The 18488-nt window shown below is 34.3% G+C and overlaps 6 protein-coding genes across 8 annotated transcripts; 2 read left to right on the plus strand and 4 right to left on the minus strand.

Moving 5' to 3' along the window:
* Positions 1-224: 224 nt before the first annotated feature.
* LOC128882598 (RNA helicase aquarius-like) lies at positions 225-7080 on the minus strand. Of its 2 annotated transcripts, none has more exons than XM_054134247.1 (15): positions 5518-7080; positions 3861-5458; positions 3654-3793; positions 3361-3482; positions 2654-3307; positions 2487-2607; positions 2324-2429; positions 2087-2253; positions 1963-2033; positions 1818-1905; positions 1558-1767; positions 1383-1509; positions 855-931; positions 421-800; positions 225-366 (listed from the first exon to the last, which is right to left on the minus strand). In XM_054134247.1, exons 1-15 carry the CDS (start codon positions 6982-6984, stop codon positions 319-321), a joined length of 5376 nt encoding a protein of 1791 aa, XP_053990222.1. In that variant the 5' UTR covers positions 6985-7080; the 3' UTR covers positions 225-318. The 2 variants fall into 2 exon arrangements, with proteins under 2 accessions (XP_053990222.1, XP_053990221.1); XM_054134246.1 differs by having other exon boundaries at positions 3361-3549; positions 3625-3793.
* Positions 7081-7208: 128 nt separating this feature from the next.
* Positions 7209-9377, minus strand: LOC128882605 (cyclin-dependent kinase 1-like). The gene is made up of 4 exons (XM_054134257.1): positions 9326-9377; positions 8113-9146; positions 7698-8055; positions 7209-7649 (listed from the first exon to the last, which is right to left on the minus strand). Exons 2-4 carry the CDS (start codon positions 9036-9038, stop codon positions 7575-7577), a joined length of 1359 nt encoding a protein of 452 aa, XP_053990232.1. The 5' UTR covers positions 9039-9146; positions 9326-9377; the 3' UTR covers positions 7209-7574.
* Positions 9378-9878: 501 nt separating this feature from the next.
* Positions 9879-12092, plus strand: LOC128882602 (uncharacterized). Of its 2 annotated transcripts, XM_054134254.1 has the most exons (8): positions 9879-10443; positions 10494-10569; positions 10793-10966; positions 11031-11149; positions 11197-11235; positions 11292-11352; positions 11400-11481; positions 11598-12092. In XM_054134254.1, the coding sequence occupies exons 1-6, from the start codon at positions 9879-9881 to the stop codon at positions 11324-11326; spliced, it is 1008 nt and encodes a 335-aa protein (XP_053990229.1). In that variant the 3' UTR covers positions 11327-11352; positions 11400-11481; positions 11598-12092. The 2 variants fall into 2 exon arrangements, with proteins under 2 accessions (XP_053990229.1, XP_053990228.1); XM_054134253.1 differs by having other exon boundaries at positions 11197-11352.
* A 100-nt stretch (positions 12093-12192) lies between these two features.
* On the minus strand, positions 12193-14451 carry LOC128882603 (inosine-5'-monophosphate dehydrogenase-like). Its single transcript, XM_054134255.1, has 9 exons — positions 14322-14451; positions 14134-14272; positions 13975-14082; positions 13881-13920; positions 13490-13830; positions 13282-13420; positions 12995-13228; positions 12717-12888; positions 12193-12656 (listed from the first exon to the last, which is right to left on the minus strand). The coding sequence occupies exons 1-9, from the start codon at positions 14398-14400 to the stop codon at positions 12397-12399; spliced, it is 1512 nt and encodes a 503-aa protein (XP_053990230.1). The 5' UTR covers positions 14401-14451; the 3' UTR covers positions 12193-12396.
* Positions 14452-14943: 492 nt separating this feature from the next.
* Positions 14944-15949, plus strand: LOC128882609 (uncharacterized). Its single transcript, XM_054134265.1, has 3 exons — positions 14944-15083; positions 15172-15642; positions 15715-15949. The coding sequence occupies exons 1-3, from the start codon at positions 14984-14986 to the stop codon at positions 15897-15899; spliced, it is 756 nt and encodes a 251-aa protein (XP_053990240.1). The 5' UTR covers positions 14944-14983; the 3' UTR covers positions 15900-15949.
* A 134-nt stretch (positions 15950-16083) lies between these two features.
* LOC128882604 (uncharacterized) lies at positions 16084-18424 on the minus strand. The gene is made up of 7 exons (XM_054134256.1): positions 18270-18424; positions 17847-18218; positions 17726-17784; positions 17487-17592; positions 17161-17256; positions 17003-17103; positions 16084-16867 (listed from the first exon to the last, which is right to left on the minus strand). The coding sequence occupies exons 1-7, from the start codon at positions 18414-18416 to the stop codon at positions 16381-16383; spliced, it is 1368 nt and encodes a 455-aa protein (XP_053990231.1). The 5' UTR covers positions 18417-18424; the 3' UTR covers positions 16084-16380.
* Positions 18425-18488: the final 64 nt, after the last annotated feature.

Genomic DNA, 18488 nt, shown 5'->3' on the forward strand with positions numbered 1-18488 from the left:
AAGAGTTTTAAACCCAATAATTTTAATAAAAATTGAGTGTTATTTGCTTCGAATGGTTTCAAAGTAGCGAAAATATGTTGTACTGTTATGGCTACAAGGCAAAAACTTAAAAAGTTTTGGATGTCCTGGATGCGCTTGGTTTGTTGAACATTGCATGCAACTAAAGAGAACAGTAATGTCGTACGACAATGCACGCATGCAGTGGAAATAACAAGTGTAGTTTATTGTATTTTTTAAAGGTTTCGTAAAACAAAATCATTTCTCAAGAGAATTTTTAAAGTATTGTCGAGGTGAAACAAGAGACAATTTGTTGTTTTATTAACTTTGTGCATGTTGTTGTGGAGGAGAAACTAAAGAAGCTAGTGCCTGAAAATGAAAAGTCAATAAAACATCAATTGAAACCTTGATTTAAAACGTTACTTGTTGCGTTGTGCGTTGCACAACTGCCCATATTTGTGAAACATTACAAACATAGTTGACACCACTAAGAGAGCGAGGGCACGGCTTGTGTGATATGATGGTATCTGAATTGTCGTCTTCCTTAGAAAGAGGCGGCAAGCAGCGTGGATCGTATGTTTCATTTGGAAGAAGCACAAGAGATGCAGGCGAATAATTGGGAAGCGTCGTGCACTGTCTTTCCAACCCCTTAACAATCGGGGCCCATTCGGAACAATGCTTTATTAAATTAAGCCGACCAAAAGCATAAAGTCCAAGACGTCCACGAGAAACTGCTACAATGGAGCGACGAATATCGCGCAAGTAACCCAAATGACACGTTCGAACCAAGGAAAGTAAAACATCTAAACATAGTAACGATTAGATTTAAATCAGACGGCAAGACAAAAAAAAATTACAATCTTCTTGTTGTCCTTGAAATCGATCTACTGTTGAAATAACGGCTGGATACCCAATAATAGGATTCCAACCGCAGCTATTACACGCAAAAAATATTAAAAAAACAAAAGTGCACAAGACGGATATTTTTATTTAAAAAAGAAAATAACACTACAAACAACGGATAATAATAAAAGTCCTGTCGTCACAAGCAGTGACGAGAAGAGTTCGAAAGTCATGACTAAATGTACTCGTTATAAAGTACGTTTTATGCAAAACCAGTAAGAAATTCTCGCGATTCCTGAAATCGCTTACTTGATTTCAGAAACAGTTTAGCGGTAACAAAAAAAGTACTAGTTTAAGAGAAAATTTAGAGTCAAAGAGGTTTTATAGTAAAAATAAGAACGTTTAACAAGTGGGTAATCTAGATTAGACTTATAGTCGTTATTTAAAGTTGAGCAGTCAAGTTTGAGAAAGTCAACAAGTTCCTTTACAGTTTGAGTAAGCTACATTTGATTTATCATGAAAGAAATGACCAAGGATCGTACCGTTTTCGAACAATGTCTTTAAGTAATTGTTTTTGCCCATTATATGTTGTAAGTATCGCAATGCGTTCCGCTGGGTACCCAATAAGTCGCATGTACATAAAAACAGCAACAACAAATTCAGCTTCACCTGAAGAGGAAGAAATCGACATTTGTTATGTAGAAACATTGATAATACCTAAATTTTGATACATATGCGGTTGGAAAGGCACAAGGGACTCTCCATGACCATTGAAATCGGGTACATCGATCCACTGATGAGTGAAGTAAAATCCAGGGTTCCCAAAGGAAAATTTAGAGTTTTTTGATGAAACTAAAGGTAGATCTCCTAATGTAGGTTTATTATACCTCCAACTAAATAGTTGTCGAATACGCGGTCGGCAACGTCCTACATTCATTCTTTTATTACAAAAAACCGTATTCCAAGGGTCAAATCACCTTGAGCGTCCAGCTGAATATACGGTACTTGAAGCCGTATAAATCGTACAAACATAGACTGATCTAACCGTCCGTAGTGTTGGAAGCCCTGATATATTATATGTCTAACGTACTCAAATTAAAGTGTGAGTTTAAAAGATCCTACTCGATTTTTAACAACAGGTGGAAGTTGGTGGTGGTCTCCTAATAAGATAACTCGCTTTAGCCTTGAAGTTCCTTTAATAAAGAAACAAGCAATTAAATTGTCACGTTTTGTTACTAAAACAAACCTGACGCATCTGATTTCTGAAGTACCATGGGAATGAAAGTTTCAATCTCTAAAATTTGAGCCGCTTCTTCTACAATCAATGTATGGTAGTTAAAGCGAATGTCAATAAGTTGTTGCCTTGCAAGTGCGGCGTGGGTGCATGTCATGGCCACTACTTTAGCGTGATGACTTTCATGATCAATACATAAGAGAAATTATATATACATTACAAATGCCGTTGAAGACACAATCTTCTTACGTTAAAAGATATTCTGTTCGATCTTTCATATTGCGTAAAAGCTCAAATGCGCGACATTCTTCAATTTGTTGAAATAAATTTTGAAGAAACAAAAAGCACTCCTTTACTACAAAAAACAAAGAACTATCATTTCATTTAACAAGAAACTCTTTTTCTGTTTTACCAAAATTAAGATGTAAGTCCTGGTCAGAAGGAAAATGCATTTCAAGAGGAGCACTTCTAAAGAAGTTAGTAAAAGGAAAAAGACACTGAGCCAAGGACACTTCTCCCCGTCCAAAAGCCGCCTGTAGCAACGAGTCACATAATACTATTTTTAGCGTTGTAACATACACAAAGTAAATCATCTTCTTCTTCAATAGTCAACGTTTTCGAATAAGCATACTGCTCACGTCCAATACCGTGCGTACATAGTACAGTGGAGTCCCCACACCCTTGCTTCATAGACTGGTCAACGGGATCTGCAAAGCCTTCCTTCGTAGACTGGTCAACGGAGTCTGCAGAGCCTTCCTTCATAGACTGGTCGACGGGGTCTGCAAAGCCTTCCTTCATAGACTGGTCAACGGGGTCTGCAGAGCCTTCCTTCATAGACTGGTCAACGGGGTCTACCATACTCTCTTGCGTGCATGTTTCGTTTAACATTGCTGGCGTAGAATGTTGCTTGCCTCTATCTTGCGTTAAAGTCGTTTTGTTTTCCACAGCTCGTTGTGTGTTAGACACATGTGGGGGTTGTGAATAATACACTAAACACCTTTTACTTAACCAGTAAGAACTCATTTTATCCGAATCTCGGATATCTCGAAGAGCAACGCGGAGACCTTTTCCAGTGTCGTTTAATTTGTCAAAATATGCCCAGAATCTTTGAATTCTGGCAATGACATGAGAGCGAAAAAATTGAATTGCCGTTTCGCAAGAAGAACCATAATCTCCAGCAATACATAAAGAAGCACACAATCTATCCACGTCTTTTAATAAGTCGATTCTTTTCTGATTCGATTCGCTTATAGAAGCCATTAAAAAAACAATAAGACGTTACTCACTTGTAAGATATGATTGACACGACCGAGTTTAGAAAAATCCTTACGCAAGGTAGGGGTGGTGGTATTGATTGTATCTTTCAAAGTCACGTCGGATGCTGCACGCAATTCTTTTTCACCAACTCCTAAACGCAAAAAATATCGTTCGTCAATATTTAACAAGGCAATCTTTTCAAATAAATCATTCAATGCCTAAGGAAACAAACAAAAAAAAAATGTTAAACGTGACTGTACAGTGTTTTGTTAAAAACAGAAACATCACTTTACTTGATTGCTATGAGCTATGAGTACAATACGTTCAGTTGAGAAATTTTTGTGAAGGAGATTAACGATTTGAACCGCAGTATCAGTTTTTCCTGTGCCGGGAGGTCCAACAATCATTGTTAACCCTTGATGAACTCCGCTAAGAATAGCTTTTATTTGAGCGTGAGTAAATCTTAAGCATAATAATAAAAGTGAATAAAAAATATGGTGCCTAATTCGGTAAAACATAAAAAACAAACCTTATGTTATTTTGGTGACCTTGCTTCTTTGAAAAGAAAATTGAAGAGTGCTCATGACGTAATACAGCCCCTGTGTAAGGATGAGATGCATTTGCAGTGGATGAACGGGTGGGAGTGGCTTCGTTGGAGGACGAAACGATTGTTGTTAATAAACGGGTAGAGTGATGCGTCAAAAGGCTTTGGTGTTCCTGAAAGGTTATGTTGGATATTTCAGGAAACGATTCTTTAAGATGATCCACATCAAGAAAAGTATCATGAAAATCTATTTGAGGTAAAAACCAGGTTGGATTGGAAAGGTATGTAGACCCCGTGGGGTCTCCATATCCTAAAAACAAATCATGAAGCCAAAAAGGAACAGCTGCATGTTCTTGATCATTCATTAAACGTCTTATAGTGTCTAAGACAGATTTAAAATTGTTTTGAGCAGATGATCGCCGAATTAATAAATTGAAAGTACTATACATATCAAGATCTTCTTTCTGATGCATATCATAATAATGTTGATAACTATCAAATAAAACACGATATGTACGAGATGTTCCGTAAGCGTCTGATTGCATGGAACCATCGGAATGTTTGGTTAGTGTCATGTTATTATCAAAATAACCCACTGGTTGCCCCTCTTCGTCAAGTACATCAAGAACGTTACATCCTCGAACATACATAATACCAAATTTTTCAGGGAATTCTGAAATATGTTTTAATGATCTTAAAGTGGACGAATTTAATTGCTCATTAATAGAAGTCGATGGAAGTTGTATCGAGATTAAAAATAAAACATCATTAGGATGAATAGTGTCCCATTCGCCACGAAAATCTTTCAAAATATTCTTCAAGTCAACAACAATTTCACCTCGTACTTCAGAGGGAATTTTAGATCCTAAAACTGGTGGAGTTATATAAACTAAAGATACACGGTCAATTGGTACACCCCAACGAGATAAATTTTTGAATCGTGTTGTAGTCCAAGTTGTATTTAAATTGAAAGCACTAGGAAGTTGTGGACGTGCGAAATTAGTAACATTTTTTGTATAAGCTTGAGTGACGGGTAAATACGTTCCAATGTTAGCTAAAGAATCAGCACAAGATAAGTGTGGTTCCATTTGACTAATTGTCTCTTCTAAATGTTGCCTAATTTCATAAGCAGACTCTAAACGGAATAAATGAAAATTCCGTAGTAAATAATCACGAAGTGTTAAAAACTGAAGATTTAGTTTAGGTAAAGCTAAAGAAAAATCTCCTTGATAGTTTTCTAATGGAATAATATGGGGATCCCATAAAAGCATTTCTGTAGGGAAAAGTGGTAATGTATTAATAGCGGTTAAACTATCAGTACGTCGGCATAAATAGTGCGCAAAAACCTCAACAAGCATTTTTTGGCTTGTTTCATATACTTTTGTTTTAGAAAAGCTTTCAATATCAGATTCGTTTGATGTACAAAGTTGAAGTAATGGTTCCAAAGCTGATTGAGCAAAGGAAAGCGCATCCAGTAATTCTAAACCATTGCCTATTTGTAATAAAGCAGTTACTGGAAGATTTTTAAATAGATTTCTTAAACTTTGGCGTGATTCATATTTTGATACAGGACCCAGTGCCATCTAAAAAATATTGTTATAAAAAAATTAATGTCAAATCAATAAAAAAAAACATACCCTACCTGCTTTAATGTTGGATAATCTTTTTGTAAAGTATGATAAATTGTCGTTTGAAGAGAAATTAAGCGATTATAATGTTGTTCTTCTAAATCACTGAACTGAAGTGGCTCACCACTCACATCATCAATTTCAAATGTTTCATAACTTGATAAAATGGCAACAAGCTGACGAATTAGAGCTGCTTCAGCATGATAAAAAATCGGAGAATGTATTAATCGAATTATAAGTTGCTGAGCTACAAAAATAGGTTTGAAAAAACGACGTGTGGGAAGCTGAGCTAAAAGATCAATCATAAATTCTAAATACTTTTCTAGCAATAAAAGATGATGATTTTTCAAATCATTAGGATTCTCATTTCGTATCACATCAGCTTGATGATCAGCACTGTTTTGTTTTTGTTGTAATACACAAGTGTTTTCTTCTTTTACAAATCCTGGTAAGCAAAAATCTTCTACTTGCTTGATCTCACCTGTTTCATAATAATTTCCTAAGAACACATCTGTTACCGTTCGAGGAATTGTTGCGAGAAATTCGAGGCTGATATTAATATTCTCTAGAGAAATACTTTGAACACAATCATTTTGAATAAAAGAAATCATAGATCGTAAAGATAAAACAAAGGCGTCTCGTTCTAATAAAAAAAACCTTTCATCCAACAATATTCCAAATGAATCGGGAGAAAGAGTATTAAGATGAGAATGAGAACCGTCGTCATTTAAAAGCGTTGTTTGGTATTTCAATTTCAATTGGTTATGTTTTTTTACTAAAAACTTCCAAGGTTTTCGTAATTCAGGATGACTGTTCAATAAATAGATTTGTTGTTTCTCACTAAGATGAAGCCACGAAGCCAAAGAACACAATGGCATACAAACTTGACGAACACAATCTTGTTCTAAGGATTGATAAACATTGATAAAGAATTGAAGTAATACCAGCTTTTCGCTACAAGATAAGTGAAATTTTTGCGGAAAACAAAAAAGAAACCACGATAAATAAAATAAATAACGTATTTTTAAAAAACCTTCTTCATTTTTTTCGGTATCTACTTTGAAAATTTCCCATGCTGCTGTTCGTTGTCTAATTTTTTCATTTAATATTAAAATAATTAATAAAATAACAGACTTTAAAAAGTGTAAATTTTGCATGATATCCGATATGTCGCCTTGTTTGAATGGGGTTAAATGTATTGAATGATCTAAAATATGCGGAGTACTAGAACTTTGGAGCAAGGAAGCTAACGGAGTATGAGGAAAATAAGGCCAAATACGTTTTTCTAACCAACAACGTAACTCGATATCGACAATAGTCCTTTTTATAAATGTTTCATCTTGTTTTTGTAAAAAGGAATAAATGTTATGAATATCATTAAGCGATAAAAATGTTGTAACATTTTGCAAGGTGTCTTTTAAAAAAAAAGGTTTTAAACTATCCTTCTGTTCATCGGTACTTATTAAAACTTGTGATTCCATCGGATATCTTATCACGCAAAATACAACTATAAATTCTCTACTGTTTTACCATAAAAAACGAAAACATTTTTTTATACAAAAAACATTAACCGGCGTAAAGTCTGTACCTGAATTTTTTCCATGTCATTGACAGATGTAACTGATCATACTGAATGCGTAAAACGCTTGATTAAGGAGTTTTTAAAGTAAAAAAGTCAAACTTTTGTGCTAATGCTTTACTACTCATATGTAACAAAATAAAAACCACTCCATTTTTTCGGGATAAACATAGAAGAGAGAGTTAGTTTTTTCATGGTGGTAACAAATATAACTAAAATGATTAACGAAAATCATAACACATTTTTTAATTTTTTAAACTGCAATTGTAAAAACATTTACACGCCACATTTTCATACCATTAAAAAAATGACAATGGAAATGTCGGCAAATCTAATTGGCTACAAGTAATATTACACGAGGGTACACAGGAATCCAACACTCATGAGACTGCTTTTGTTTAAAAGGAAACCAGAACATTAAATTAAAATGATAAGTTGCGTCATTTACAAAAAGCGTGAAAAACATAGAAAAAAAAAACACTCAAAGGAAGATTAGGTTTGAGGTTCTTTTGTTGTTTTTGCCATAGTTGTCGTTGATGCATTGGTTGATGCCAAAGATGTCGTACTCTAAAAGAAAATATGAAGATTCAGAAAGACGAAAAACAAAGTGCCTACCGATGTGGTAGTCCGTTGAGTAAAAAGTTTGGAGTTCTGCGCTGATAAAGCTTCTTGTTTTAATTTTTTTTCCGCTGTAATATCCTTAATTGTTCTGGGCAAAGGTAAACGATCCACAGCCATCATACGAGTATAATCTTTCTCAAATCCATGATACCAAGGTACGAATTGCTGAAGCTCAGAACGCACATCATTAAACCAAGGATGATCTAGAAGAAAACGAGCTGCACGCCTTTCAGAGGGAGAAATACGTAATAACTGTTCTAATACTTCAAATCCTAATGGATCTAACAAAGGAATGCGTTCTTTTAAATTTCCTTGAACCCAATTCGGAAAGGAATTGCTCCAGTACGGTAAACTAGAAAACAAAAAGTAAAATGTATTGGATTGAGTAAGCTAAATGAGTAGAAATTACCCTGCTAAATAACGTTGAGAGAAATTCGCTTCAGGATTCGGAGTACCAAAAGTTTCAAAAATGATCATAAGTGTTTCAACATCACTTCTACCATGAAATAAAGGGTCAGGCTCAACTCGTCCAGCTGAACTACGACGAAATCTAAATAATTCAGCAATCACACAACCAATACTCCAATCATCTACTAAAAGACCATATTTTTCATCTCCCAAGAGAACTTCTGGTGCACGATACCACATGGTTTGAACTTCTCCGGTTTGTTGAAGGACACTATTATCAGCATTTTGATTTCCTCGAACAAAACGCGCTAAACCAAAATCACCTAGTTTCAAAAGATCATCAAACCCCCACATAATATTCACAGGCTTCAAATCTCGATGCATTACGCCACGAGAATGAACAACAGCTAGAGCATTTAACAATTGCCAAGCTATAATTTTAGCTTCCTTTACATAAGCCTCAGGTAATTTCGTACCCGGTGCAGGGCGCCTCCAACTTGGATCCCCATGTAAATGAACTTTAATTAATTCAATAATTTTATCTTTTAATGTGCCCCGACACAATTCCATTAAAACAAACATATCTGTTAATGCATGTTCCATAGGGATCACAACTTCTTCAGCCGTCATAACATTAGGATGCTGGATTGTTTTCAATGCATTAATTTCTCTTAAGGTAGTAGAAGGAATTCCTTCAGCTTCATCCATTGTTTCTGGACAAAATGTTTTCACGGCTTTTTTTATAGAAGGATTTTGTTGATGTCTAACACGATACACTACGCCATACGTTCCCCTTCCTAAAACATCATCTGCATCTGCTATAAACACTCCACTGGATGTACAAAAAGTTTTTTTTTCTCCTTTTTGACATTTCAAAGCTGGTCGCTGAGGGCCAGCTTGTTGAAACGGAACTTGAATTGGCTCCATTTGTATTTTTTAAAAATACAAATAATTTGGCACTACCTTTTTCTTAATAAAAATTTCCCTTGCTCCAATTTCAGCGTGTTAATTTTAAAGTAAACCAGTAGGCTAACGCTAAAAGAGAACAATAATGTAAGGACCAACTTAATTTAAAGTTCAATGAATTGAACAAACGTTAACGAAAAGAACTAAGAAATTTTTTTTATCAAAAACGCCTTATAACTTGACAAAATGTTGACTCTATTTTTTCCTAGTAAAAATAAAAGCGTTCACTTGAATGAATTTGAACTCACGAAAAATTAAATTGATCAAACGACAGTCGATTTATGACGCCTAGATCATGAGCTGACAAATTTAGGTGCAACAAAAAACTTTATCAGGTACTAAAATAATTTTCCATAACAAAAATTACCTTTTATTTATAATAACATCAAACTAACAAAATTAGAACACCTTACAATTCAGTCATTGTTACGCAGATTTTTAAAGAGAGTGCAAGTCATGTCGTCACACATAAAAAAAAAAATATTATTTTCTTAAAGCGTATTTATACAAAAATTAAACACAGGAATTCCAATAGAATAGTTCAAGACAACCTTATTCTAAAATAACGTATATATGCAAGGAAAACTACTTTATTTTTTCTTATTCGATTTTTTTTTTTCTTTTATGTTGGTATTTCGAGCGAATTTCGACAAATAAATATAAAAAGACTAGTCACAGAGTTTTGGAAGATATGGGAAACAATTGAAAGAATATTTAAAATGATCTTAAAATCATTATGGTATCTTTTATAAAATAAGAAATTGACTTTTTCCGTATATGTCAACCTAATACCGGTAGACAATGAGTGAAAGGATTCAAAAAGTGTTTGAAGATCCCTATAAATCCTCAAAATGTGAATCCTACCTACAGAGTGTAAATAACCCTTCGATATCTCAGATACAATTTAACAATTTATCATGTGTTCATCGTCATTATCCAGTCAATGAGAATTCTTTAGTCGAACGGAGCCCTAGTTTTCAGCATCATTCTTACGCTACATTTTATCAAAACTACAATGTTGCTGCAAACTTTCCGGCAATACCCCATGCATCCATTCGTAACGCGCATCAAAGGTTCACTGGATCTTCTTCTTTTCAAGGTCAATCTACTACATTTCAGAATCCACATTACAATAATTGTGTTTCCAATACAACAAGTGAACATTCAACTCCATACTTTAGAAATTCTAACAAAGTCTCACTGACGAGTATGGATTGCTTATCTCAAACCATAAACTGCACAAAGCGCCCACCTTATGTTAAGACTTGTCCGTCACTTGTCAACTCTTCATCGTACCTTCTTCAAACTAACAATCCATCTTTTTCTTCTTCTGTTTCAACCGTTCATCCACATTCTCAAAGAAGAAGTAAACCTAATTGATTTTGTCATGATTCACATGTTTCCTATTTTCATTAGATGTGCTACCCTTTTCTCCTAATAAGCATGGTTATGTACAGTACCCAATGACATCGAAAGTGTTTCATCCTACCAAGTAACAAAATTCACACTTCTTTTACTGTACTTACCGAATCATACATCAACGATTTTTTATTTTATGAATCATATATATTAATTATCCTGCAATAATTGAATAAAAATTGTTACTCAAATTCTTTTTGAGTACATATATTAGTACATATCTTGATCCATAGAAATAAGCGATTCATGAAATAAGAAATGTTGAAACTACTTAAATAATAATTTTTTTTTAATAGAGGACCCAAACAATTATATTGTGACATTTGCGATAAGGATTTTTATTCTAAAGAACGTTATGATACCCATATTGAAAATGATCATTTTCCTTGCGGATTTCCTGGCTGTAACTATTCTGCTCCCTTAGCTGTTTTAAATGTTCATAAATTGAAACATATTAAAGGAGAAAATAAGTAAGAGATATCAAGTACAAAAGTTTGATTTCCAATACTTTTGTTGTGTCCACTTTATGATTAGAAATAATATATTAGATGATCCCCTGGAAATTAAGAAATGGATCGATGCTCGTCAACGAAATTTTCCTAAAAAAACGAATGAAAAAATTAAAGATAACACTTCACCTTGTGCTATTGAAAGTATCTAAATATTGACTCGATTATTTCAATTAAATGAACTCATTTAGGAATTTTACGTCAACAATATATGCAAGAGAAATCTTACGGTAAACATTTACACACCAAGTGTGCTATTGTTCCTGAGCTTTCTTCATTATTAAAGCGAACGAAACGGTGGCGGTATCCAGATCTTTTTAAAAAACTACCTACGCGTCCTTTTCAGAGTAAGCAAGTGCTACTCGAAAAGTTTCAATTATGAACAATGTGTTAGATCGCCGTCATCAGTCGTTTGAGTTTTCCTACAAGGATTTGATAACGGATTTTCCTATATGTGAACATTTTTTAAAATTCAAGTAATGTTTTATGTCATTACACACTTATGTTTTTGTCTTTAAAAAAAACTGTTATTACTTTAGTAACCAAGTTTATTCCAAATGGTCATTAATGTTTTTTTTTGCTTGTATGATAGATGTTGTAAATGGTCACCGTGTAATTTTTCTCACGATATTGCGTCATATCGTCGGTGGAAAATTCAAAGAAATGCACGGGGCTTAGATATAGCTATGCGTCCGCCCTTGTTATATCAACTCCTCTTGTCAGAATTGAAAGAGTCGGAATCTCTTATTCTTTTGGCATTGCTGTTTATTGTGAAGAATAATTTTTTTAGAAATGAAAACTCACAAAGTTGGATCAAATCGAAATCCTCCTCTTTTTCAAAAAATTCCTCAACTTTTTCAGAAAATTCATTCTCCTCTTCACAAAACTCATCTGATGTTTTATCAGTCGAATACATAGAGGATGGAGATTTTTACGAAGAACTTTAAACTGATTGCTTAATTTGTACTTCGAAAACTTAAATATTTTTTTTTCTTTGTCAAAAATATTTTGTCAAGCATAACACTAAAAAAAATTAAACATTTCGTTTTAGCTTTATATATTAAAAATAAGAATTCAATTAGATTGAATTGTTTTTTATTTAATTCAAAAATAAAGTTTTTATTTTCCAAATGCTTTTCTTTTAGAAATACAAAAATTCAAATCGAAATTTTTTTATTTTCTTATTTAGAAAAATAAAGCTTTGTTTTAAAAAATGTTTTTAATAAAAAACACTTGACGGTAATTTTATGAAATATGAAAATATATTTTTAAACAAAATATATTTATTAAAAAAACATTTCATTCACGTTATTAAATACAAGATATTCGAAATACAATATGAAAATTGTTCAAATGAAAAATGAAAACAATTGTTTTTTTTTTGGAGATAATTAAAGTGTAATAAGATCATGCACACCACCTTCTCGCTGCGATGCACCCGATCGAATTTCAAAGCGCAAAGTATCAGAATATAAAGCTGTATGTAGGTCCTGTACTGTTTGACATCCCATATCTTGCATACCATGCTTAACTCCTTGTAAAATATGGGGTAACCATGTTCGTATACTTCCTTTATCAACGACAGCTCCTGAAACGCCTTGTGGAATTTTGATTTTTTCATCATCTGCGAAATAACGATACGAAGTGCCTTCTGATAAGTGACAAGAAAGAGTGCGATAAAAGTTTGCGACAGATGACTAGAGTTTCAAACCTTCATTCCATGAGTCCGAATTATACCATGAACCTTTCATAGCTTCCAAACATCCCATACCCCGGTACGGTTTTACACGAATCCCATTATGTAAAAAATATTGACCCGGTGTTTCCTCAGTTCCAGCTAAAACAGATCCTAGCATGACGGTACTCGCGCCTAGCGCTAATGCCTAAATAGGTTAAGATGATGCAAAAGATTTTTAGAAAAATTGTTCACTTTTCGATTCTTTTGTTTTTTTGTCAATGACGCATTGTAAAAGAATATCTTCTACCTACTTTGACAATATGACCAGAATTTTGGATGCCTCCATCTGCAATACACGGGACGTCAAAATGTTCCTTAGCATAGCGTGAAACATGATAAACAGAGGAGCCTTGAGAACGGCCGACGGCGCAGACTTCTTGAGTCGTACAAATTGAGCCACAACCCATTCCAATCCTCAAACCATCAGCACCTGCTTTTAAAAGAACGGATGCTTGTTGTGCTGTAACAACGTTGCCCCCAATAATCTACAAATATTCTTAACAAAATAAGGTCTTAAAAAGTCAAAAAAGATGCTTACATCAACTGAGGAACCATAAGTTGATTTTAACTTTTTAATTAAATCTTCTTGATAAATAGAATTGCCTTGGGATGAGTCAATGACAATGACATCAGCACCAACAGAAATTAACGCTTTCGCACGTTCTTCATCAATAGGTCTTTAACATGTTGGCGCATAAGCAAAGCAGATATGAACAAAAAAGGTCCCTAGACTATAAATCTTGTACCTTGTCGATATGGAAGCTCCAACTAACAATTGTTTAGTACTACTTTTCGATGCTAATGGATACTCTTTGTTTTTAATTAAATCATTACGGCTAATAAGCGCTATTAATTTATTCTCTTTGTCAACGATTGGTAAAAGACCTTTTTTACTTTTCTTCAAAATTTGGTTGGCGTCAAAAAGAGTTACAGGTTCTTCTTTTGTTACAAGATCTCGGGTCATCACTTCAGAAAGTAAAGTATTTCGACTTGTGATAAAATCGATATCTCGATTGGTAACGATTCCAACAAGTTTACCACCCATTGAGCCAGTGTCCGTGATTGGAACGGATTTATGACCATATTTCTGAACACCATAATAAAAAGATGACGCATCTAATTTTTTGAAATCCTCACTTTGGACATATCGAGAAGATCCGAAATTGTATTATCGGGCCTGAAAAAAAAAGGAAAAGCTTCTCAATAAAGGAATTGAAGTAAGACAGTTTACCCTAACACAAGAGGATCCATAATAAAACCGTTTTCAAAACGTTTCACTTTTTGCACTTGAGCAACTTGGTCTTGTATACTCATATTATTATGAATAATGCCTATACCACTAGATAACAGGTAATGAAGCATCTGCTAAAGAAATGAGTGTAAGGCGCACCCCATGAGAGCGCATGATATGGCAGTTCTATGTTCAGTGACAGTGTCCATAGGACTTGCTACTACTGGACTACATAAGACAATGTGGCGTGATAACCTGGACTGCAAATTAATGCTGGACACAGGAAAAGTGATGCGACCTAAAAAAAAAATTAGTGTCGACCAAAAGAAAAAATATCGTGTAGTCACCTGGAAGAACAATAATATCATCGTACGTATAACCAAAAACAGAGGAGTTAAACACACGCTCAGCCGTCCAACCATCCATACTCAGATGAGGAAAGAAAACTTTTTGGAATGAACAAAAACCAAAATTATGGATGACAGATGAAAATCATTAGGCCGGGTGTCATAGAAGCGCTGTCACAGCTTCACATGAAGAATCTCCCAAAAAAAAAAAGATTCGTCCCACTTTGACTTGCGAATTGATGAAAAAGCACCCTTAACATACTCGTTTGTTAAAATGCTTACTGGCACATTATTTTCAATAAAGTGCGTGCGAATGGAACTGTGCGGAACTGCGACGCGATCAGCATGGCATCGTATTACACGAACGTTTCCGTTCATTCGACTCAATTGGGAAACAGTCGAGCTTCATTAAACGAAACTACTCATTGTCGTATGGAAAGTCGTTTTGATGAAAAGAAATATTTCATGTAGTGTGCTTGACGTAAAAAAAATAATAAACATTCAGCTTTAAACCACCTTTCAAAAAAGTGGCTTTAGAGAGGAAAAGAAATCACTACATTTAGCGCAGCTCGAGTGTTGTTCTCTATTTTGTATAGTCAATTTTTTTTTATACGTTTGTTCGTGACATAGTTGCTTAATTTCACAAAGTTACACTTGAATTCATGGTTGATCGTCGTCACGTCAATGTGACTTTTAAAAACCTTGGTAGCGCAAATCCTAACGCATTGCAAAAACCTCAAGAGGCTTCGATCGAATTGTCGAGTGAGTGTTTTTTTGTTTGATAGTAAAAAAACAAGTTTAATGAAATGTTCTTTTCCCAACATCAACATATTAAAACGAATCTTTAAAGATTACTTATACGCTTGGTCATTTTGGTTACCTAGAACGTGCTGTAAGCCTTGTACAATGCCTTCAAGCATTGATATTAACAAATTTCAAAAGAAGACAAAGAAAAATAGAGCACACAGTAGTTTATACACGGTACAAAAACCATTCAACCATGATTTCAAAGTCAAGCCTTTAAAATCGGAAAAAGTTCCTTTAAGCAAAACGAACTCTTTGAGAACTGAAATATTGAATCCTATACAAAAACAATCACGGGAATCCATTAAAATTGAGGATTTTAGTAAGCAACATGCGCCAAAAAACGCCTCACATGATATCGCACATCGGTCTGAACAAAAGAAGATGGACAGTTTTAAGGGCGTTTTGTCAGTGGGAACAAAAAATCAAATCAAAAAAGTTTCACCTTCTTTTTCTAATTCTACCACTTATTTCAAAACAGTACCGCCGCGTGCCAAGTATTCAAAATGGATACCATGTAGGTTTCCGTCAAATTTATAAAAAAGAAAGGTCCATAGAAAAACTGCATTGTATTTGTTTGTTCATCCAGCTGCAAAATCGAATTACTTCAAGACGCGTCCTTTGGCAACGCCGCACCATAATTTGCCTAGTCAAAAACACTCAACTGAGTTTGTTTACCATTATGAAATGCCCACAATTTGCTCTTTATGCTATTATAGGGATCCAGAAGCTTTCTGTTTTCACGCTATAAATGGCAGGAATTTGAACAAATAAATTTTCAATAAAAATTCTTGAAAATCGAAACAAAGTCGACTTCCACGTTTTTCAAAAACACAAGATCACGACATTCACAAGCTTTGGATCTTTTGATACTATTTGTTTGTTGAGAATCAGTGTTGCTAAAGATGTTAATGAATTTTTATTTTTTGTAAAAAATACACTATTTCAATCATAACGATGAAATGCACATGTTTTATTTGTTCACTGTCTTTTTGAATGATGAGAATTCTTTGACGAGGATGAAGAACGAATTGTAACTATATAAAGAAAATATGCAACAGTAAAGAAAACTATGCTATTTTATGAAACGGCGTTTCTAAAAGATGTCTTCTTAAAGAATATTTACTGTGTTGAAAGAATGCCAAATTTTAGTAGAAGGACAAGTTCTATTGTAAACAAAACATTCCTTTTCAGCACTCTGAAAGTGAATTTGGTAGCTATGACAGTTTTTACAATTGTTTAGATGAAATGGTTTTTAATGCTTGAGAGAAGTTTTTCGTTTTTTAGATTTTTTCTTTTCAGGTTTTTTAACAACGGCTTGTTGAAAATCACCATCTGAAAACTCATTCTCCAGAGGTAACACTGTTTCTTCAGTACCAGTGAGGACGGGTTCTTCTCTACCCGATGCAGATTGAAGAGTCGGGTGGAGTGTTGTTTTATCTACAGGTATTTCAATGTCCTTCAAAACTTTTGGTGAGGCCTCTGTTGTCTCCTTCAATAGCAATTCAGCTGTTTCATCAGTAGCGCACACTTGTTTTAACTCATTATCTTTAACTTGAGCCCTTTTAACAAGTTCCATTTGTTTCTCTAGCGTTGTTTTTTTATGATGATCTTCATAATTTTTGAAAGTCTCACTCGCGTTGTTCTCGTACGCTGCCAAGTTCAGCGAAGATATAGTTGTTAAGAATTTTGTTTCACAGTCCTTATTGGGAAAAACGGAAACAAATGCGCTTGAGCCATATCTAGCAACGTTAGAATTAAAAAAAAGAGTAAGCAATGGAGTTACATCATGAAATCATAAAAAGACAAAGTAACTTTCACTTGTTTTGAATTGTCAACACGATTTTCAGCAGCTTATAGGGATCATCATCACTTACATGTTCCAGATATTTTTTCTTTGTTTTTCTCGAAGTAGCTCATGGGATTTAAGTGATTCTTGAAGCAAATGCAGGATGTCGTTAGCTCGGTTGACAGCAACCTACCATACACGTCATTGGGACATGAATTTAAAATAGTAATACTATTATCATTTTACCCTTAAAGTATAGTGCAGCATTTCTTTATCTACTGGCTGACCTCCTGATTTGTAAATACCACATAATTCTTTAAACTGGTTAATGGCTATTGTAATCTAAAAAAAAAAAATAAAGTGCGACGGGTTTTTGTTTACTTTGGTAGGACGTGAGCCAAATTACATTAAGATGGAAACTACATTGCTGCTTATATTTTGTATTGAAATTTTTTTGTATATAATTTGTGCTTTTTCAGAAAAACGAATAAAGTTTTTTTTTTTTTTTTAAAACGAGAAAGCTTAGTGTAGATGATAGACTTTTTTTTGAGAAGACTTGGCATTTTTTTTACCTGTCCACTGCTTAAACACTCCTCTTGTCTCGTCGCATCAAGAACAAAGGGGCGCGTAGTACTTTCAAAAAATGTTACTGTCACGGGGACGGGTAAGTGATGTAGGCTGTTTTTTAGAATAAAAATACATTGCAGTTTTTGTTTAAAATCAAAACCAACCAAAAGCATAGGACCAATTTTGAATGTTGAACAGTTTTCATTAAAGTTTAAAATGTAAAACGGATTAAAAAAAATTTTACCTTAAGGGAGTAGGAGGCATTCTTTCACTTTCCGACACATTTTCTTGTGCTTTACAGACCTACGGTAGAGTAACATTGAATGGAAAAAAAGACCACAATATTCATGGAACGATTTGTGTACCTTGTCGCGGCGAAAGTGTAATAAAGCTGCTAAGGCAGCTAACCCGCAAACATCAATCAGGTTTCCATCATCGTTCAGTACATGAATGTTAATTGTTAACGACCACAGCTTCGAGTCAGCCTCGATATATAACCCTTCTGTGTCTAAAGCGCGACTACGGCGTAATATGGATTCCACAGTGTACGCTATTTTGGAAGCTTGTTGAAAACAATTGGAACTTGCTGCATTACTGACTTCAGCATCTTCTCGTGCCATTGGACTTATATGAACATAAAAATTTATAAACCCGTCATGGGATTGATCTGATGCCACTTGTACAATTTCTCCAGTAACAATACACAAAACCTGAGTGGCCCCTAATTGGATTTTCACCTAAAAAACCGACGTAAAGCTTAACAAATACACAAAATAACCAAACCTTACATTGCCACGTGTTTTAGAATGAAAATCGATTTTAACCTCTCGGAAATCTAAAAGTTCACGTCCGTCGCAGCGAAGATTCAGTTCGAGTGCTGATAAAAGAAATTTTTTTTGCAGTGCATGAAAAAGTGCATCAGAAGTTTTAGGCATCAGATAACTTAGTACCTATAGAAAGTTTTTTTCACACAGCTGTCAAAAAACCCAAATACACACACTCCTGTA

This window comes from Hylaeus volcanicus, unplaced genomic scaffold, assembly GCF_026283585.1.
Source record: "Hylaeus volcanicus isolate JK05 unplaced genomic scaffold, UHH_iyHylVolc1.0_haploid 12126, whole genome shotgun sequence".
NCBI lineage: Eukaryota > Metazoa > Arthropoda > Insecta > Hymenoptera > Colletidae > Hylaeus > Hylaeus volcanicus.